The sequence below is a fragment of the Mustela nivalis genome (assembly GCF_964662115.1).
Source record: "Mustela nivalis genome assembly, chromosome: 2".
NCBI classification, from domain to species: Eukaryota; Metazoa; Chordata; class Mammalia; order Carnivora; family Mustelidae; genus Mustela; species Mustela nivalis.
In genome coordinates this window covers 8,419,792-8,441,829 of record NC_139021.1, presented here as the reverse complement: position 1 = coordinate 8,441,829, position 22,038 = coordinate 8,419,792, and the positions used below count along the sequence as shown (strand labels likewise).

General features: G+C 57.1%; 1 protein-coding gene across 8 annotated transcripts in view; it reads right to left on the bottom strand.

Moving 5' to 3' along the window:
• Window positions 1-8,989: 8,989 nt before the first annotated feature.
• The window catches only part of ST3GAL1 (ST3 beta-galactoside alpha-2,3-sialyltransferase 1), an 88,867-nt gene continuing 75,818 nt past the window's right edge, over window positions 8,990-22,038 (bottom strand). For all 8 annotated transcript variants that reach the window (XM_082719597.1, XM_082719600.1, XM_082719599.1 and 5 more), the window contains 5 exons: window positions 18,401-18,597; window positions 17,310-17,489; window positions 16,037-16,082; window positions 14,499-14,618; window positions 8,990-13,316 (listed from right to left, as the gene is read on the bottom strand). In XM_082719597.1, the coding sequence (XP_082575723.1) occupies window positions 13,143-13,316; window positions 14,499-14,618; window positions 16,037-16,082; window positions 17,310-17,489; window positions 18,401-18,597 (717 nt within the window). In that variant the 3' untranslated portion in view covers window positions 8,990-13,142. The remainder of the gene's footprint in view (window positions 13,317-14,498; window positions 14,619-16,036; window positions 16,083-17,309; window positions 17,490-18,400; window positions 18,598-22,038) is intronic.

Here is a 22,038-nt window from a genome sequence, read left to right as displayed (position 1 = left end):
CTTCACCCTGCTGCCCAACCATCCAGTATTTTTTTTTTTCTCCACTCAGCTCGCATGATAGAGCACCTGCTCGCTGCCAGGTACCACGCTGGACACGGAGAACACAAGAACTCACCAATGTCTGATTAAGAGCTCCCCGTGGAACGAGGTAGACAGGAAGGCAGAGGAATAATGCTAATAGAATAGTCATGCCAGCTCCTGGGGGCTCTGGAAGCCTGATGAGCCACCGGAGGGGGATGGCAGGTGGGGAGGGTGATCCGCCCTCCAGCCAAGGTTGAGAGGGCAGCAGATGGCTCTCCAGTGGTCCAGAGGGCTGCTCCATCCCAGTCTAGCCAGCGAGCCTAATAGCAAGCGAGAAGGCAAGCCATGTGTGGCCCAAGCTGGAGGTTGGAGGTAGGGGCAGGAGCTGGGACTCGGTTTTCCAGGGAGCCGGGTGTAGGGAAGAGCGTGACCAGAGGCATCACCTGCCCAGCCCTGCTTTTTCTGACACTCTCGCTCAGCCGGGCCTCCGCGCAGCGGACCAGGACACGGCCACCGCCTTGTAGCACCGAGCCGGGGAGGTCATGCACGCATTTGCCATCTTTAATAAGAAAGTTCAGCTGGTAAAGGGAAGCCACGTTTATGTAACAGGAAGCCTGATTTCCAGGATGTGCAATGCAATCACAGCCCTATTTCTGGAACAATTCTACGGGTTCCAATTTCCTTAGAGAACTCCAGCAAAACCCCGCAGGCCAGCAGACAACGGAAGGGTTCAGCTTTTCTCCTTTGTTGCTCTTGGTCCTTTTATCCCAAAGGCCAGACTGTGGGGAACGTGTAACCCACACCCCTGAGTTCGGGGCTTCCAGAGGAATCCCCATCCGTCAGACACGGGGCTGGACAACTGCCCGAGACCTGTCCCAGAGGGTGCTCATGCCTCTCTGACCTCTGGCCATGACCCCAAGAGTATACAGACACTGGCCCCTAGATTTTTGCCAAAGCAGGACAATCTGCTCTTTCCCCTGATGCTAAGACCCTAGAGACTGAGCAAGTCATCTAGTCACCCTGAGCCCTAGTTTCCACATCCATAAAAAGGGATTATTATTAATACACATTTTGCCATTTCCTAGAGCTCCTCTGATCAGATGAGAAGATACAGAGGAAAAAAATTATGTCTTAGTATTTTAATTTTTTTAGCTTTTAAAACATTTAAGTGAAATCCATGTAACAAATAATCAACATTTTAAGAGGTATTACCCATGCAGCCACCACTTCTATATGGTTCCAGAACCTTTGCATCCGCCCAGAATCTAACCCTGGGCCCATGACGCTGTTACTCCCATGGCCCACCCGTGGGCCTCACAGAGCCCGCCAGCCCTGGCCACCGCTGCTCGGCTTTCTGTCTCTGTGGATTCACAAATTCTGGCTATTTCACACAAGTAGAATCCTATAGCATGTGGCCTTTTGTGTCTGGCTGTGTTCACTTCAGATGATGTTTAACTATGGGATGTATCCATATCAGAACGTTTATCAGTGCGTCATTCCTTGTGACGGCTGAAGAATATTCTGTTGTCTGGACGTACCGTAGTCTGTCCACTCTGCTGTTGAGAGACACTTGGGCGGCTTGGGCCTTTTGGCCCTTGTGATTAGTGCTTCTGGGAACACTCATGTCCACGGGTCTGAATACGCTTTCAGTTATTTGGGGGTATATACCTATGACAAGGATTCCTGGGCCCTACGGTAATTTCGTGGAACTTTCTGAGAAACCACAAAGCTTTACTACACGGCAGTTCTGCTTCCAACTGTCGGGGACAAGCGTTCTGTTTCCTCCACATCTTTGCCCACGTTTGCCGTTTTCTGTCTTTTTGATTACGGCGGTCCGAGTGGGCGTCCAGTCAAATCTCATCAAAATCGTCACTGAGGATGCTGAGCGTCTTTTCCTGAGCACGATGTCCGTTTATATAACTTCTCTGGGTAAATAATCTGTTCAAATCCTTTGACCGTTTTTAAATGGATGATCGGGTTGTTTGCCTTTTAGTTGTTGAGTGGTAGGAGTTCTTTATATATTCTGGAAATTATCAGGTAGATGATTTGGAAATAATTTCTTCCATTAGTACTAGTTAGAAATAATTTAGAAGAAGCATTTTATGTACTTATAGCCTTAACCTTGTCTCATCTGTCTTTCTCCTTTCCTCCCCCTTTTTCCCTCCTTGTGTTTCTCCTTCCTCCTCCTCCTCCTCCTCCTTCTTCTTCTTCTTCTTCTCTCTCTCTCTCTCTTCCCCTTCCTCCACCTCTCTCCACAGAGAAAGAGAAATGACTTTACACTCCAGTAAGAGATTCCAGTCATAACCTTCAGAACTTTTCAACTCCTTTGGGATGCCTGGAGGGTTCACAGAGAGCATCCCAAACTGTTCTTCGGTAGAATAATGGAGCTGCTCATCCTTGGAGTGATCCTTGCCTCCCACTCACTCGGAGGACCCCGTGCCTGGGAGTGCAGAAAAGCCCTAGACGGGGTCTTGGCCAGGAGCGGGCCCCGGCCGTGGAAAGCCGGGCCTTACTGTCACAGATCCTTTCCATTCAAACCAGGTGGTTCCTCACACATGCATCGTGGGACTGCTGGGTGGTCCCAGTCACAGGGGGCTCACCGTGCAACTGGGGAGATACTGGTGGGACTGTGCGCGGAGCTGTGGAGCACAGAGGGCATTGTTAAGCTGGGCTCCGCGGTCCCAAGTCCCTCCCCGTCTGTCTCTGTCTCAGCCAGGTTTGTCACTAGTCAGCTCGACTTGGATTACCTGTTCCTGGCTCAGAGCTGCTCAAGGACAGCGAGGACGTGAAGCCCCTTACAAAATGTGCATTTTGTGTGAATGTACGCTGGACCACCACACCCCGTATTGTTTGGGTGAGATGGCACTTTAGATTTCCCTGCTCACCCCGGTCTACACCCTCCAGTGCTCTACATTTTCCTGAGGGGAAAGCCCAATGCCACCCAGATTCCCAAAACAATGGGATCCTGCTGCCCTGCCTCAGTGTCACAACACCTTCCGCTTTGCGATTGTGCCACGCCCTCCTCACCTCAGGGCCTTTGCACCTGCTTGTCCCTCTGTCTGGCACACCCCTCCCACCCCTTCCTTGCTTGAGTCACGATCTTTACCCCTCCATCTCAGCCGAGTGGCCTCTTCCTCCAGGACGTCTCTCTTGATCTCCCTAGACAAGCTCAGCCCCAGGATGCTACAGAACTCTGAGCCTCTGTAGCCACGTGTCACACTGTTTTCCAATGGCTGGTTTGACCATGTCCACTAGAAAAACAAGACGGTTACATTAGGGAAGTAAAGGAATGTCCTCCTTTGTCTGTCACGGTGCTTTATACTCCACAAACATGGATGGATGAATCACTAAGGTCCCTGCCCCCAGGCTTGCTGGAACATCTGTGCCCCCAGGCAGGGGCCAGACTGAGGTATGATGCTAAAGGAGCCAGCTGGCAGGAGCCCAATCTGGCCCTCTTCTCATCGACCGTCCTGGAGCCCTCCTGTCTGTACTCTGCGCTCACGCCCGTGTGCCCTGGCCTGCTCAGTCTGTCACACGGGGCCAGGGTCAGGATCCCCTGGACACTGTCTGCCCCTCCTCTGGCCAGGCCAGGCCCCGAAGGAAGCATGCAGCCCATCTCCCCTGCCTGCTCTGTTGTGTATATTAAATGTGTGCTAATCTCAATGGCCGGCCGGCCTTCGATCCTGGCTTTCCAGGTCACGTCGCGTGTGGGCTCCAGAAAGAGGGAATTCAAGTCACGCCTCTGTCCAAGGAACTATCCGTCTCTGAGCCTCATGCAGAGGGTACTACTCTCTTTTTCACGTGGCTGTGGGGAGACTTCGAGGAGAAAATGCCTGATAAATGCCGGGCAAACAGAGAGGACTCAGAAAAGGTAGCGGGGCCCTGTTTGCCTTCTAGGCACGCTTTCGCTCATATACACACATGCCCATTTTACAGATTAAGACACGAAGGTTCCCAGAAATCAGGTTTTCACCCAGCTCACAAAGCTAACGAGTCACGGAGAAGGGCCGCCGCGGGAAGCCAGGAAAATTCCAAGATCTGGAGGTCTGTCTGGCGCGCCAGGCCAGCAATGTCCTGTGCAGTGACCGCGCAGAACCCTTCCAGCCACTCCACGCTGGCTTGGGGGTTTTGACCTTTTCCAGCTGCACCAAGGCTCTTCCTCCTGACCCACTTCTCTTGGCCAAGCACAGAGATATTCGTTTCCTTATCTGGAGGGCGGTGGAATTGATACTGAATGCCATTTTTTTTTTTTTTTTTTTTTTTTTTTTTTTGTCTTTTGAAGTTCTGACCTTATACAGGGGCGTGTGTGTTTTCTCCTGCAGTTTTCATCTGCTTTCCCCGGCCTGAGCAAACCCTGCAGAGAGCGAGCTCTGGTGGCAGGTGGGTCCGTTGTGCCCTCTAGTGGCCACCACTGCTAGGCGGCTGGTCTGCGCTCTTAGTGGAGGTCAGAATAGGAACCTTTTGGGGGGCTTGGGCTTTCCCAGGGCAGGACCTGTTCTACCACCTGGAAGCAGCCTGCGGGGGGCTCATCTCCAAATTGCTTCATTCTGGAGCAAAGCTGGCAGTGTCCTGGCCCCAGACTTTTGTGGGACTCCGCCAGGACTCAGGAACTCAGTACCTTTCTTTTAAGTCCTGGGCACACCCCTTCCTTGTGGAGACTTTACTCCACCTCCTAGAGGTTCAGGCTCCTCATTACATTCTCCTCCAGTGGGGGAGTGTCTTGGCAGGATTGTTGAATAATTAAATGAGATTAAGGTAGCCAAACCCCTTGGCCCATGTGGACCCTGGTGCAGAAGGAACCCAAGGTCATTATTACCAATCTCCCATTCTTCTTCCTGGTGTTGCTGCTGTCTGGCTACCTGCCTGAAGCCCCTTGTCTTGCCCCACCTCAGCCCCCAGGAGCCCTTGCTGAGTATTTATCAAATGAAATGTATGTAAACATCAAGTGTATTCGTTTTCCCCAGTATCCCATGGGGCAGGCAGATCAGGAATCATTCCCATTTTGCAGAGAAGCCCCATGCCTGGATCTAGGTCGGCCTGTAAAGGCATGTGAGGGCCCATGATCCAACCAAGCCCTCCTCATGGGAGGCCTCCCGGGGGAAGAAAGCTTCCAGCAATTTACAGACCTACACTAACCAGAGCTCCCTGTTTTGAATAAAGGCTCTGGAAAGCCAGTCCAGAGGCTATAGAACATGGAAGGGGAGGCGTTCGCAGAAGTCACGAGCCACCACGGGAAGGTGAAGCTGGACGTCTGGGGCTCCGCAAACCCTCAGGCACTCAGCTTTCGGGTTTATACAATCTGTAAACTTCTGGAAGGCTGAGAAAAGAGGTTCTCAGTTGGTAGCACTCCCAGCCCCTGGCTTCAGTCTTCTGTGCTCCAGGAAGTGTACCAGGCGCACGCAGGGAGCTCCCTGGCCGTGCCAAGGGCAGGCTCGCTGCCCGGACCTTGGAGGCCTGCCTGGGGGTCCGGAGCCATCCGAGCCTCTGCCATCCGAGCCTCTGGCCGCTTCTCTCTGGCTCCCAGCAGCAGCAGCTGGGGTGAGGACCACATCCCGCGGGGCCCACACTCCTGCTTCTGGACTTCAGCCCCCGTCCTTTCTCCCCAAACCTTTCTCTTGCCGCACCTGCCATCTGGTTATACCACGTCCCTTTGCGCCCTGGCATCTGCCATCTTGGTGCCTACTTTCCCTCATTCCTGGTGGACTTTGCAAATTTGTTAAGTGTGGTTCTATCCAATTTTTGTTTGTATCCCAGTGACTTCCCTGTCCCGGTGGAGCTCATGTATAGAACCTGCCCTTCAGGGCCGTGGGTGTCTACTCTCCGCCCACTTCCTTCCTCCACCTTCTGGCTCGCCATCACCTGGAGCTCTTCCATCCTGAAGGCCACTCAGACACCTCGTGCCTCATTCCTCCCTGAAGTCATCTTGGCCCTAGCCTTGGTGGTGGGGGGGCCCACAGCCCCATGGACCTGTGGCTTTTTCACTCACTCCTTCAAGCCTCCTTGTCCTGTTCCTCCTCCTGAGACTGTCCCCATTCACCTCCTGCAGTTTCTCATCCAGACCCACAGCCTCCTTGGTCTATAACCTGGCAAGGTCCAAGTCGCTGTGTCTAAGTGGTGGGGGTCCTCGGGCCACAATCCTGCCTTCTTGCCATGAGCTCTGAGCTAACAGAGAGACTGATTTGGGAGCCTGTTGCTACTTGCACTTTGGGTCCGGCTGAACTGGAGGAAGAGGCTGAGAATTGCAGCAAAATATCCCGTTGGCTCTTGCTTATCTCATCCAGCTGAACTGACTTTTCTCTCCCAGGCTGTGACCTCCCCCCTGCCGGTGGCAGGCCAGCCTGGAGTGAGCGCCGTGGAGACCCAGAGGTGGGAGACGTTGGGGAACACTGCACTTCCCAGAACCAATATGGCGGTGGCTTCCTGAGCTCCTGGTGGTTGTGTTCACCTGGTAGTGGAGGCGGCGGTTTCTGTTGTGTCTTCTTAGGACAGCACTAATCTCATCCAGGGTCCTACCTTCACGACCTGCTCTAAACCTGATCACCTCCCAAAGACTCCCCTCCAAGTAGCATTAACATATGAATTTGGGCTAGGGCTCCAACAAAGGAATCTAGGGGACACAATTCGGTCTGTAGCAGCGGGTTGGAGTTGAGTACAGCCAGTCTCTGGATCCTTCCATGGCTCGCAGAATGTCAGGTGTGGCCCGCATTTCTGAGAAGCAGGTTACCTGGGATTCACCCCTCCTGGGAGGACCCAGTGTTTCCGCTGGAGACGGCCAGGAGGGCCTCTATTGTTCTGCGGGGCTCCAGGGCGTGGCCGGGTCCAGGGTGGGCTTCAGAGGGAACAGAGCGACAGGGGCACACGAATACATCAGTATCGTCCTACAGATGGATATTGTGAAGTAGTGGTCTCAGAACCGGAGCCCCTCATGTTTTAAACCCTCATGTTTTAAAACAAGAGGCAATTAGAACACTTCTTCCCGGAAACGTCTTTTGGATTCCATGAGCTCTTTGCTGAACAGTCAGGTGTGTGTTTGAAGCAGCCTGAGGGGGGCGCCTGGGAGGACCTTCCTAGGGTTCCCACAAACAGATCCTGGAGGACCTGCGTTTGTGGGATGCATGGGGAGGAGGGGGGTGTGGGGGGCGGGGGTGGGGGCGGGGAACGCTGGCTCTTGGCAGGTGCCAGAGGGTCCTAAAGAAATATCTTTAGGTCCTCAGGTCTCTCTGTGGAGGGCCCTGGCTAGTTCTTTTTCCTTCCCAGGCTCCTTCCTGCGTGGGGCAGGGTCGTCGGGGGCCCAACCGGCTGAGCCTTCCCAATGGGGTCTGCTTGCATGCGTCGCCACCTGGTGGCCACTTCCCCATCTTGGGGCCGTAATGAGAGCTCCCCCCGGAGGGAATTTGGGGGAAGCTGGGTCTCTAATGGAGGGGGATGGCGGGAGAGGAGTGTGCTAACACTGTCTGAGAGCAGGCGCCGAGAGCGGGAGGATAATGAAGTGATGACGCCGAAGAGGAAAGGGAAAGCTAAGAGTTGAAGAAACCACTTGGGAAGCAATCAGAAGTTACACCAAAGCCCCCAGCAAAGGGAGTAGGGGCCAGGGAAGAGGTGCCAGAAAGGGAGGGGGCGAACGAAATCAGCCTGGGTGCCCCAGCGGGCCTCACGGTTTGCTATCATCTCCTTCTTCATGCCTGAATTGGGTTTGATAACAGCTGACATCCACTGGGGGCTTCGTGGTCACCAGAGTCGTCTTAGCCTGCGGTGTGTGTTAACACACTCCACCTTCAAGCATGTTTCTAAGGGGCGTACCCCATCCCCCTGACTGTCCAAAAGGAGCTCAGGCACAGAGAGGTTAAGGAACTTCCTTAAACTCACAGAGCTAATAAGAAGGAACACAGGCGGCGTGACTCCAGGGCGCCCATGTTCCTCTCTGCCCCCCTCCGCTCTGAGGGCTGCCCTCACAGGGTCACCGCAGACCAGCTTCCCAGATGAGCCTGGGAGATGTCCTCTTGGGAGGCAGCAGAGGGACAGGGAGCCCCGGATCTGCCGAGGGGAGGCTTGCTTTCAACCCCACCTCTGCCCTCAGCTGGCTTTAATTCTCCACTCCTTTGCACACCTGGAAACCCAGGTGGCCCTCCTAGGGCTGCTTTGAGAATTCAAGATCGTTGTCTAGGGAGGCATCCTGCAAAGTGCGACCGGCCACACCGATTGGGGGGTGGTACTATATCCACCAAATGCACATTGCAGAATCCCAGTCCTGGATTTCTGGATCTTCTCACAAGAGATCTGTGCCCACTTTGGATCAAACTTGGATTCATCCACGGATGTACCCATTTATTGGAGGAAAAGCTGAACCCTAACTCAGCCCACATGGGGCCCTGGACAAGGCTATTTCACTCAGCAAAAGCTTGGAGCAGCTGGCGCACATGTCCTAGGGCGGGTCTCCTGAGTTGCCTTTTTTTTTTTTTTTAAAGATTTTACTTACTTATTTGAGATCCAGTAAGTATGAACTTGGGGGGAGGCAGGGAGGCAGACAGAGAGGGAGAAGAAGGCTTCCTGCTGAGCAGGGAGCCCGATGCGAGACTCCATCCCAGGAAGCCAGAACCGTGGCCTGAGCCCAAAGCAGACAATTCCCCACCGACCGAGCCCCCAGGCTCCCTCAGCTCCTTTTCTTCTTGATCTCACACCCCTCTGACGGCCGGTACCATCGTGTCCCGTTTGGCAGAGGGGGCAGCCGAGATCCAGAGAGGTTTGGGGACCCATCGGAGTCACACAGCCACAAGGGGCGCTGCGGTATCTGAGAGGCTCATGCTCTGAACCTCTGGGCCTGCGGTCGGTCGGGGCAGACACTAACCGAGGCGGCCCCCTGGCAGGTGAGCCATTGGGGGCCTTTTCTTAGGACTGAGAGTAAGCCCACTGGAAGCTGTGAGGGAAGGAGGAAGGCGCGACCCTCGCAGAAAGACGACGACCACCCCCCAACGATAAAATAGCTTTGTTTTAATTCACTCTGATTTGAATCATTGGAAATATTCCACAATAAATAAAACAGAGCAGAGGCTGGGGCAGGCCGACTCTTGCTACCTTCCTTCAAAATGCACCCCGGTCGGCGTTCGGCTACCACACGGACACGGGAACGAGGCAAGAGGGAAAAGAAAGTAAATTTCTTAAAAACACCAACAAGGAACCAAACATGATTGCAAAGAACAGAAAGTGCTCAAGAAACTTTGGCTTTGAGGTGAATCTGGTGAGGGCCAGGCGCCGGTGGGCAGCCGTGTCTGTCCCCCAGGGCGGCCCCTCCTGATACGAACCCAGGGGGAAGCTGGTGTCTGGCTCAGGGCTGCCCGCAGGAGGGCACCGAGGGCAGTCCTGCCCTTTGAGAGAAGGGAGCAGCGGGGTCAAGTTCAACACCAGGGCCGGTGAAAGCGGACTCTCTCTTGAAACCGGTCAGCCCAGACCACGGGAGAGGATGACTAGCTGGTGGCCCATGGGCACGTTTGCTTCCAACCAGAGGTCCATGATGGACATGACAATGACCTTGAGCTCTGCAGAGGGGCAAGGACAGCGGCTCGTCCCCGATGGCCCGCGGCCAGCCATCTTTGGCTTGCGCTTCCCTGGAGAAAGTGGACGGACGGTGAGTTCTTTTCTGTTTTCCATTTTTGTGTTCAGGCTGCCTCGAAGAGAATTGTTAGACGCAAACATCATGGTTCTAATATTCCCTGTGATTCCACTGCACCCCGGAGCCAGAGGCCCTGTCCTTCTGGTAAGTTCTAACTTGCAAGGATCGTTCTCCCCACCTTCTTGTCTGGCTTCTCCATTTTCAGTCCTATTTTCTTCAACCTGGCTTCTCCCACTAAGCGCATGCCCGGAAAAGCATCACTTTAAGAACTTTCTTGTCTGCCCTATGGCTCTGGAAGGCAGATGCTACAAACCGAACCCTCCCTGCTCTCTGCCCTGGCAGGTAGATGGGGGGGGGGGTGATGGTGTGGGGGATGGGGATGGGAGTGGGGATGTGGACCCAGGTGCTGATTTTGCAAAGGTGACTGCAGCTCGAGAAAAATCAGTCTCCTGGCCCCACAGGGTTGGGGAGGGTGCTGTGATCTCTCCTTCTTCTTGGCCCCAGTCTTTCTGGCTTCAGGCTCACACTGACCACAGGTAGGGACACCTCTGCTCTCTGCCTCCGGCCCAGGACTGGTCTCCAGGGAGCTCTGGACCTGAGGAGCAGATGGAGAGCCCTGGGCTGGGAGCCCAGCACTGCAGTGGGCCCTTGAGAGCCTTCCCTGGGGACCTCCCACCAAGTGCTCTGTGGGAAATACTCTGGCTGGATTCTCAGACCCCTGGGGAGGACACCAGTGGTCTTAAGCCCACCCACGCCTTCAGTCCCAGCCATGATGATGGGCGCTCTTCGGTGAAGACCCTGCCCCCTGGCTAAGCCAAGGAACACAAAGAGGTGTGTGCTGGGGCGGGGGTGGGGTGGAGAGCAAGCCTGTCTCCCCCACGGGAGGGATGGCGGGAGGGGCAGACCCCGGAGCTGGCCAGGGCCACCACCACCGGCAGCCTCAGGAGGAGCCCAGCGGTGAGAGGCTGAGCTACCAGAAACCTCCACCAGGTCACCATTCTCAGAGATGCTGGGCGGAACCCAGCAGGGAAAGGCCACCCTGGGATGCCTCAAACAGAGAGCAACGACACTGTATTTCTGCTCCAAGTGTTTGACTTGTGCTTTCCGTCCCAACCGGTTCACTTTTGCAAGTCACATTCCTTCTCTGGGCCTCGCTTTTCTCCTCTGTGAAATGGGAAGCCGGGAAGGCCTCTCAACAGCTCGAAGGGCCCAGCGGGAGGGAGGGAGAGACGGCCAGGATCAGGCAGCTGAGCCGGACCTCTCCTCGCTCTGGGGACCCGTTCTGACTCCGCCAAGCCCAGAGGCAGATGGCGCGTCCTGAACGTGTCGTCTCTGAGTGGACTCAGCTCCCGGGACTCGGGAGGGGGGCTCAGGAGTCCTTTCTGCTCCCTGTCTCAGGGGACACTTTTCTCAAGGGATGAATCAGCCAACCAGCAGACACCTGCTTTAGTCTTCGGGGACTTATGATCAGAACGATGACCTCATCGTGACGTAGGAGCCTTGATCGGTCAGGAGAGTCTTACATTTTGGAGGATTTTCAAGCTGGAACGGGTTTTTGTTTGTCGGCTCGCTGTTACTTTGCTTTTTGTAAACAACTGCCTGGATTCTGCATCTTTGAGCATCTACTGAAAACGACAGAGCCTCTCCCCAGGAAAATGCTCCTACGCACAGGCTTGGGGGAAACATATAAATGGGGCATGCTATTTCTGGGGGCACCTGTGAACTGCCTGACACCCTCTGTGGCCCCTGAGTTCCCCAGATGCCTCCTTCCCTGTTTACAGAAGGACAGGCGGCAGCCGGGAGAACAGAGCTCGCCAGAGGACAGCAAGGAGCTCAGGAGACAGGCCCCGTGGCTCCAGAGACCGGCCCGCTTCCCTCTCCCCGGGGACACTGTCACGCGTCCTCAAAGTCACAGTGGCCTAGTAGGAAAAGCTCTCGACAAAAAAAGTGCTTTCTCTGATTCAACATCAGTAGCGGGAGCCGACCGACCATCACCGTCCTCCAGCAGGTGCGACCCCACTCCCCACCTGGCCCTAAGGGAATCCCACTGCGTTTTGGAGACTCTTCGCCTGAGACTGAACCCAGTCCGCAAGGACAGAGAAAGAAGGCGGAGCTGAAGGGAAGGAGGTTCAGAGCCTCCATGAACCTACCAACCCGGAACCCCGGGATCTGCCCAGGGGCAAACCCCCAAGCCCTAGATGCCTCCCACCCCAAAGCTGAGGATTCCCATGAGAATAGATTGAAGCTCCCTGTGCCCCGGCTGCCAGCTGAAGCAAGAGCAAGCTTAATTAAAACATCAGGACCAGCCACAGAGCCCCAAAGTGCACACAATCTCAGCTGAATTAAAAAAAAAAAAAGAATCAATAAATAATCAGGTAGGCTGATGAGGACGAACCAGAGCAGCGTGGGGGTGAGAGGGTGAGGTATGTCTTCTCCCACTCTGAGGGTCACGTTCCCAGGATGGCCCTGCCTCCCCCAGGACACGGTGCAGGTGACCAGGAGGGACTTGGCCCACAGCGTGGGCTCAAGGGGAAAGTGCTGGCTGGTGGAGGTTCTGGGCGTGGAAGGTCATGGGCACCGAATCCAACCATCGGTGAACGTAAGAATGACCTCCTGCGGAGGATGTCTCTCTGGACAGTGTCGAGTGTCATCCTAACTTTGTTCCAGATCCGGCACCACCCCAGGAAACTAGAAAAGATATCCCCGGCTCTGGAGCAGGGGGTTATGAGACCGGGGGTCCCCCAGTTCCCGAGTCAAGGCTTTTGCCTCATTTCAGCCAATGCGCACATTTCTCCCCCAAACACAAAGGCACATGGAAGTAGTCAGATCTGCTGTCAGCCATGATGATCGCAACCAAGATCCATCACTCCAGGAGATGTCAGCTTGGGAAGAAGTCCTCTGCGGAGTCTGCAGCACTTGGCCATGAAGACCTTCGGGCTGGGGAGCCCCTCCCGGCCACCAGAAACCAGCTCGGGGAAGACAGCACAGGTGGGGTGGTCGTGCCAAGTGAGGGAGGGGCAGGCAGCGTGCAAAGAAAGGCGCCGTCTCGCCCCCAGGGTCCATGTGGTCCGATGGGGCTCTGTCCCGAGGTCCTCCTCACTCGGGGAGATCCCAGAGAGAATCAGAATCTGGGACTCAGCCCCGGACCCTAGGCAGAGGAAAGTCTCTGCCCATTCTCCCTGGGAAACTGTCCTTCACTTGGGAGCTTGGAGTCTTTGGTGTCTGCCCCCAGCTCCACCAGAAAACAAAATGACTTGAGCATTTGGAGGCTGGACCTCCCCCGCGTCTCCCCACCTTCTGCCAGCTCCAGGACAGCCCTGGGGTGGGGTCTCCCCATCGAGGACCAGTCCTGAGACTCGCTCTGCAGATGCTGCCAAATGCTGGGTGCGAGAGGCCACGAGGGGCCCCGGAACACACCTCCGAGAATGGCCCTCAAAGCCCCCTGGGCAGAGCGGTTCCAGCGCGAGGCTGGGGCTGGCCACGGAGAGGCGGGTTCCGGGGCTTCTCGGCAGCATCATCTCCCCTTAAATATCCGGATTTTATTGATGGACGCCAAGGTGGCCGTCACGTTGGACTCGAAGTCTCCATCGTGCACCCCGGTCTTGCGAAAAGCCCCCGCCGAAGGGTTGTTCTCCCAGTAGTGATGCCAGTTCCCCTTACTGTCCGCCCCGAAGCCGTACAAGTCCACCTGCGGGGGCAAAGCACGGGTCAGAACCAGACAGCAGTGAGACAGGTGGCACCTCTAAGAAGGGGTGCCCGTGGGTAACCCCCAAATCTGCAAACACAGCGTCCGGAGAGTCACATAAACCCCTCTCCTCGTACACCCTTCCAGTTCCTTCCTGGACCTGCAGGGGCTTTCTGAAGTAACAGCAAGCTCTGGGAAAGTCTAGTGTGATGCCAGAAGGCACGACGGGAGGCCCTGAGGGAGCTGGGGCTGGGGGACCGCCACCCCAGGCCTCCAGGAGGTGGGGGCAGGGGGAGGAGAGCGGGAAGGGGGGCCGAAGGGGGGTGGTGGTGAGAGCAAGGCTTCCAGCTCTGTCCTACTCGCTGGTAGAGCCTGAAACTGCCAAACCCCTGCTCGGAGCCTCACTTCCCTCATCTGGAAAATGGGGCCGAGAGGACCGACCCCATGGAGGCAGGTGGTAGGTGCGGGTCGTCTTCTTCCCTGAGGCTAATTTCCTCATGGTCCAGGGGCCCTCCCTGGCCTGTGGGCAGGGGTGGGGGCTTTCCAGGATGTGACAAGCATGTACTGAGCACTTCCTCCATGCCCAGCACTGCGCAAAGTACATCAGAGCTCAGGCAGACCTTCATCGCGGCCACCTGGGGGACGCAGGAGTCCGGGGTCAGACCTCGGAGCTCTGACTGACCTTGAGCACCAGGGAGGGGAGGGGAGGGGCGGGGCGAACGTCCGGGCTCCCGCCCACACAGGAAGGCGGAGGCCAAGGACTCCAGGCATCTGTGAGAGCCGGTGCCACTTGAACTGGGTCTTGGGAGATGAGATGAAGATGTGCAGGAAGGAATATTCGAGGGCCCTCCAGGGTAGGATCTGCCCCGTGATTCGTGATTCTGCCCCCATGTCTGAGATTCCACCCACTGGTTCTGCCTCTGCCTCAAAAGCCCGCGTGGAGGGACCCGGGACCCTCGCTCCCGAGAACGTATCCAGCGAACACTGCTACCCCATGCAGCCCACTCTGAGAGCAGCACTGGAGAGTCACGGCAGCCTCCAGCGTGGCGATCGGCATCGGAGCTTCTGGAACAAGAGCTGTGTCAAGGCCCCGGCGGGGGAATGGAGGTCAGCCCGATGGCAGAGGCTCTCACGGACGCTCTCGGAAACGTGGCAGGAGAAGCCCTCATGGGTGGCTGGACGTACCTCATCGCAGATGTGCAGCGAGAAGATGACAGAGAGGATGCCCGTGGACGGGTACCGCCCGTGGCCCTGCAGCCAGCTGTCGAAGACGTACTTGATGAAGGCCGGGTGGTAGATCAGGATCTGCGGGAGGACACAGCCCTTCCTGAGCTGCTGCGAAGGACCCCTGCGCGCCTGCGAGTGTCCCCCAACCCCGCAATGTTGTGGCCTTGGGGGACGGAGCCGTGCCCAGGATGAGCGCCCCCAAACTCTGGGCCTGACACGTAGTGGGAAGGACGGGCAGTAACCTCATCACGGGGCCCGGGAGGCTCAACCACAACTGTGAGATGGAGAGAAATAAAGCAGCGAGACAGTACAGCCCCTGAAGAGAGAAGCCTCGCTGAGGAGGAGACATCCGGGTAACATTCCAGTCAGGCCATGAAGGTTCCAGGGAACAGCATGAGGTAGGGACAGAGACAGCCCTGTCACCCAGCAGGAAACACAGGCACGGGGACACCCGTTCTGCCAGCGATGGGACTGAACGGTCTCCACGCTGTAACAGGGCCCCATGTGCGAGGAAACTGAACTCAGAGAGGCTAGCGAGGTGCCCAGAGTGACACAGTCAGGCTGGCTGAGCCGGGAGGGGTCTGGTATCAGACCAGACCTTAACACCACGCCCCCCATCCCCAGCGCTGCCAGGAGGTCAGGGAAGGAGACCTCAGGCAGTAGATGGTGCGCATGTGTGTCCACGAAGCCCAGTGCCAGACCCTAGGAAGAGACGGGAGCAGAGGACCGTGAGGGCTCTGCCGAACTGTTCCTCTCAGCCTGGCCTTCAGCCACGGGCATCTGGGAGGCTCTCCCCTCTTCCCACTCAGCCCTCCAGGGATTCCCACGTGGCTCCTCCCCAGGGCCGTGCGCCGGGCATGAAGGGCAGGAGCTGGAGGCGCTGGGAGTGCTCCAACTCCAGACACACCGTGAAAGAGCTGTGTGTTCCCGAGCAAGTCACTTGGCCTCTCTGACCCTGATCTCACCAGGTGAAAAGCACACAGGGTATGCCAAGAACAGTGTGGTAGACACTTCACACTTCTTTCCTCCTTCTGCCTTTTGCCCAGGTCCTGGCTAGCCCCATCCCAGGGGTGCCACTGGGGAAGATGGAGTTGGGGGCCGAGAGGTGAGGTCTGGCCTTGAGAAGCGCACACCGTATGTACAGCACCGGTGTGTACTGTAAGGCCACGGGCACCCGCATCGCTGGAGGGCTGGCAGAAGCCAGGGTGGCTGGGCCACCCCCTCCCTGCAGAGTTTCTGACACAGCAGGTCTGGGCTGGGCCCGAGCGTCTGAAGCTAGGGCTGTATCCTAGCAAGGCTCCTGGGCCAGGGTCCCCCATGGAGAACTGTCCCAGGGTCTGTCTGTGGATCAGGGAAGCTGCCTGGGGGCTCCGGCATCCACCAGCCCATGGGCCCCGGGGGCTCTTGGCAGCCAAGTGCCGGCGGAAGGGGGATGGGGCTCTCCGCCGTGGAACTGAGCCTCAGCTCAGAGGACAAGGGCCTGAGCCTCGACTTACCTTATTCTTTTTCACTTTGATCTTTGCGGGGACAGGAACGTAGGTGCTGCAGGTGGAGAAAGAGGGGGTGGTCAATGTGGCTAGGGGCCCAGGCTGCCCGCATGCCCCTGGGGGGATGGATCCTGGACAGGGCATAGGGACGCCACCTCCTCCTGTAGCAGTAGCCCATCGTGGACACCAGAGGGCGCTCTTGGCTAACTCGAGAAAATTTTCAAACTGCTGCTTCCCCCTCCACCCCCCCCCCCAAGAAGTTGAGGACTGGGGGACTTGCTCCTAGCAAGCCTGAAGAAGCACAGCTCAGGGCTGCGGCGCTGAATGATGAGCCCTACAAAGACCCCCTTTCCATCTGCGAGGTTACATGTGCCCCAAGACGAAGGTGCAAATGCCCAGCCCCCTGGCCTTAAGTCCGATCTATGGGGGCAATTCCCGCTCCTGATCCTGGGGTGGGAGGGGTGAGCAGCCGAGCGCAGGCCTGGCCCCCTCACCCCTGCCCAAGCCCACTTCCCTCGCTGCCTTCCGGAGAGGGCGGCCCCCAGCTTCCCGCACCCCAGTCCGTCAGGCTTGCTGGCCTCAGACTGGGAGGCGTCTGGCCATTTGGACGGCAAAGCCCCTTCTTTCCAGGAAGAGTAGGGAACTAGGAATATGGCCCAGATGCCAGCCTGGCTCCCAGGTAGGGCTGCGTGCTGGGGGCAGGCCTCTGGGTCCCCCTGGGGGAAGGGAGGCGAAGGAATGAGCAGTGTGGGAATTCGAGTAGACAGCCAGAGCCCAAGGTGCAGGGCACTGCCTGGGACAAAAAAAAGCCACTCCGATATGAGCCCCAGGACGGGCCGGCACGCTGCCTCCCAGCCTGCCTCCACCGCCACCCATGACTACTTTGATAGCTTCAAAAGCAGGGGCGCTGTCCCCCTCAGGGCGCAAGGCAGAGGCAGGAAGGGGCAGAACAGGACTCTCATGTGTGGGGAGTTCTTTCCAAGTTCTTCCCAGGGGGGCCCCTCCTCCCCAGGAGTTTCCAGGAAGCCTTGGAGGCTGTCCCGGAGTCGTGACCAGGGGGATCGCGGGTACCCATGGGTGTTTGGAGCTCAGAGAGAGAAGGGACCAGGAGCTGCTGCAGGCTGGGTGCATTCCAGAAGCAAGTCTGGTGATGGGGGTGGGGGGCGTTCTGGTGTAGGAACAGCGTGGTGGGAGAAACTGAGGGTCCGTGGGGGTGTAGACAACGGCTCCCATGCCAAACCCCTCCCCGGCCCCCAACCCCCTTGGGAGCCTTGGGACTCACTGAGAGATGGTGCCCGTGGTGGTGGCACTGACCACCCACTCCAGGTCGGTGGTCTTGAAGGGGACCAGGACCATGCTGACATTCTCCGCCAGCTCCCTGAAGCTCTCGGGGTACACCAGATGGTGAGTGGTCTTGCTCCCAACGTCCATCTCAAAGCCCACCGTGGGGGCCTTGTTCATCCTGGGGGAGAAGGGACAGAGAGACACGCATCGCATCGCATGGGCGCTGCTTCGGGGCCCAGCTCCCTCAGCTGTGAAACAGAGATGATTAAGAGGCCGCTGGAAAGCTTTTGCTATCTCTGTCTCTTCCAGGATCTCCAGCGAGCCCGGTCATTGCCACTGTCGCGGACCTACCGTGCACAAGGCACCCTTCCGACCCAGGAAGGTGCTGTGTTGCACCTTAATGACAACCACGCCCGGGAGGTATCCTGTGCTCCTATTCCTTGATGGAAGAAACCGGAATGCCAAGAATTTGTCCCAGGACACAGAACTAGCAGGTGGCAGCCTTGATCGCGGGTCTGTCTGACCCGGAACCCAAGGGTGCACGCCAGGCTCACCGAGGCTCCGAGAAGCCAGGCTCATGCTCTGAGCACATAAATGCGGAGAGCCCAGGAACAGGGGATGATTCTAGAAGGTGGCTTGGGAACGGCAGCCCCACTGCCGAGTGAACAGTGGGGTTGAGATTACAAGAAACCCAGGATACACACCTTCCTGGGGGATCTATTTTATTTGGAGATAAGGAAACGTATTTGTTAAAAAAGTGTATAGTTTTATTATGGCTTAGATTCCAAAATGGGGCTGAATTTTAGAGATTAAACCAGTCTTCATAGAAATCTTGCCCTCTCTCCAGGCCCCTATGAGCCAACCTCCTGGCCTGCTGGCTTCCTCCCTTGTAGGATTTCCCAGCTGGGTCCCGAGAGGCATGGTCGGTCCGCCTCCTTCCTACGATGCACCACCGGGGAAACTGAGGACTATGGGAGGCAGTAGGGGTGCTGGGTCCATGGGGAAGTCTGGGCATGCTAGCACGGGAGTCCTGACCTCCTGGTCCTGAGCCGAGGTGTCTTTAGTGGCTCCGAGGGTCCAGGCACTCACCTGAGCACGAAGTCGTGGCTGTCGATCTGAGCCCCATACCACGATTCCTTCAGGTTGCCGGAGTTGCCCACCACGGCACAGCGCCGGCAGCCCACAGACCTCTTCTCCAGCAGGGGGTCCACGTTCCCGGGCACCACCTGGAACAGCTCCCTGATGGTATCGTTCAAGTTATTGGGCTGCTTCTCCCGCTGGAGCTTCTGCGGGCCGAGAACAGAGGAGAAAGGTCAGCCTGTCTGTGCTGCCTCTGGCTGGGGCCACTCAGCCGCCCCCATGCTGGGCCCCAAGTTCCCCACTTGCGCTCAATGGACCCCTCCTTGGTACCTTCCTTTCTGCTGGGCACCTGGAGACCCACCAGAAGCCCCGGAGCCACTCAAGGGAACGGGAAAGAGATCACTCCCTCGTTCTGCAAATGCTTTCTGAGCACCAGCTACGTGCCCGTGACTCCACTGGCCACTTAGTCAATGACACTGGGTGAGAGGAGAAGGGTCAGGTGACCCTCCAAGGCCACCTCCCTGGCCTTGGCTCCCTTCATCCTCCTGCCCACCGCCGGGGGACCACTGGGCTCCAGCAAGACCAAAAAACCAGCCCTTTGCTGGATGCATCAAGGCTTTCGACGTCTGTCTAGCACATTGTTTGCATCTTCTGAGACCGAGCTCCGCATTTCCGACTTCCTCACCCATGGTAAAACCTGGAGACCTTTCCTGATTAAGCAGTGTCGCCTCTGACCCTGTGACCAACCTCGGGCACACCACATCCCATCTGAACAGCAGACGAGGAGGACACTGTGGGGCCCAGACTGGGTGAACCATGTGTCCCACATCCAAAGCAGGATTGGAACCCAGGCTTTCAGAAACCCACTTAAAAGTCCCTCCCACAATACTGCCCCTGTCTCAGACCATTGGAACCTTGACCTTCAGAAAGTTCAGTCCCTGGAGCTGCAGGGGCTGGGGCGGGGGTGTGTTGGGCAGGAGAGGGGCTGTGGGGTGAGTCCCACCAGCCTCTCCCAGCCCCAGCCCCAGCCCCAGGGTAGTGGCTGGGAGAGAAGAGGTTACAGCTCGCTGTGGCCATTGTCCAGGGGATTTGTGGCGGGGCCCATGGGGGGATACAGGCATGCAGCCCCTACCCTGTGATGGAAGGAATCAGATCTCCAAAGGAGGGGCACACCAGGGGTGTGGTTCCTGTAGTGAAAACCTTCAGCGTCTCCTCAGACAAGCCGCGGGAGAGCTGCAGGCAACAGGGTCTGGACCACTCGCCACACCCCCAGGAAGGTACAGTAAATGAGAGAAAGTGAAACAAGTGTTGGAGAGGATGCGAGAAAGGGGCACAATCGGGCATTGCTGGTAGGCATGGAAAATGGTGTGGCCACGTGGAGAACCCACATAGAACACCATGGAAGCCACAGTTTCCGCTCCCACGTCTACACCTGAAAGGACTGGAAGCAGGGTCCCGCACAGAGCCCCGCACACCCACGTTCACGACCGCGTTATTCACCAGAGCCAAAAGCTGGAAAGCGACCCACGTGTCCACTGGCAGGGGACCGGATGAAATAGGTGTGGCACGTCGCGCAGTCATGAACAAGAAGGGAATTCAGCTCATGAGCTGACTCAGTGGGAGTCTGTGCTTCTCGCTCTGCCTCTGCCCCTCCCTCTGCTTGTGACTCCTCTTTCTCACAAATACATAAAATCTCAAAAAAGAAAAAAAATCATAAAGGAAGCGCTGGGACTTGGAAACACGCTTACTGACCTACGCCAGACACGGGAGGATAAATACGGTAGGATTCCACTGTATGAGGTCCCCTAGGGGAGCCAAATGCATACATAGTATGGAAGGTGGAAAGGCAGTTAGCTTGGCGGGGTGGGGGGGAGTTTGCGTTGAACAGGGGCGGGGTTTGCAGGCACAACAGAAGAAACGCTGGCTCTGGAAGGCGGGGTTGGTTGAGTAACAGTGGGAACATCCTCAATGCCACTGAGCTATACACGTACAAATGGTCACAACGGTCAACACTATGTTATGTACATTTCAACACAATAAAACAGAACAATCCCCAGATTAAACACCTGCTTGCGGTAAGATCTCCTGGGGCAGCTCCAAGCTCCCGGATGGGTGGCCACCCAGGATCTTGCTAATTCAAATGGCCTGACTCAGTGGGACTGGGCTGAACCCAGGATCCCACACTTCCAACGGGCTCCTGGGTGGTGCTGCGGTGCAGGTGGAGGACCCCGTCCACACTGTCCTGGAGGCACGTCCCCATGGTCTGAAGTCTTGAGGCCCTGGGAGATGGGACTTAGGGAGCACAGCACTGCGGTGTCTTAACCCGGCTACGACTGTCTTACTCATTTTTAATGGCTCACTTCAAGAAAAAAAAAAAAAAAAAAAGTTCATTTTAAAAAGAAATCTCCCATCCCTACCGCAAGTGAAAAGCAAGAATTACTTGGCAGAAGTTAAAAAACGTAATCACACCAAACAATGTTATCTGATTCCCGCTCAGACTGTCACTGGCCCGGGCGCGCTGCCCACGCTTCGCTGGAAGGAAGGCGGCACGGGACTGGACAAGTGCGTCACCAAGCACGGGGGCGGATTAAAGTCCTTGCAACTGCACAGCAGGAGAACCACTGCAGACTCCGTGGACTCCCTTCCTCGTGCTGGGATGTGAGGGTCTTGAATGCCCGGCCCCGCCATCACCTGGAATCTCGAGGCCGGCTACATCCCGTCAGTGACCTCGAATCTGCTGTAGTGCTTTGCCGTCAGGAGCGGAGACGGAGGCCCAGAGGGGAGAATGGTGAGGCCATCGGGCATGTGCACCCACATGTCCGCAGCGGAACCAGCCAGAGCTTGGGCGGGAAACTTCTGCAGGAGAATCCTAACTTGTGCACCTGCCCGCGAGGTCGGATGGGGCAGGGCCCTCAATGCTCATCTGTGTCCCTGTGCCCGTTTCCCTTGGGAAGGGATACTCCAATTTCCCTCTCGTCAGGGACAGCAAAGGGACCACTAGGCTGCTAACTCGCCCGCAGGAGGGAGTACTGAGAAGTTCAAAGACAACCTCTCTGTCTCACTCACTCCTCTGCAGGAACTTCCAAGTATCCTTCTTGGTCAGCGCCCCACAGGAGCCTGCCCGCTGGGGGTCAGCGCCCTGCAGGAGCCTGCCTGCTGGGGTCAGGGCTCCTGGAGGCCGCCCTGTGACTTCAGGCAGGGCTGGGAAGCAGACGCTGGAGTCAGGGCTGCAGCTGCATGGGGCGACTGCATCGAGGGACGGGGTAGGGCGGGGGACATGATCTCCATGGCAGGGTCCACTTCAGCGGGCAGGGGCCAGGGAAGCACACGTCCTGGCACACTCACACTCGGGCCACAGATGGGGAAGGACTATAGGGGAGCCTCGAGGCATGAGGTCTGGCCTTCTGCACCTCCTGTCCCAACCCCCCAACCGAGTGAGTTGGAAGGACGTATCCTGCCCCCACCCCTGTCCTGCCTTTCTGCTCCGCCAGTGAACCTTGCTCCTCCTTCCAAGTCCAGCTCGCCCTGCGGCACCTGTGAGGCTTCCCACAGTCCCCCAAAATACTGGTCTCTGCCTTACGCATGTGCTCGGCATGCAGGACCCTCGCCACAGGCATCGTGTAATGTCCGGCTGCTGTGGGCTTGTC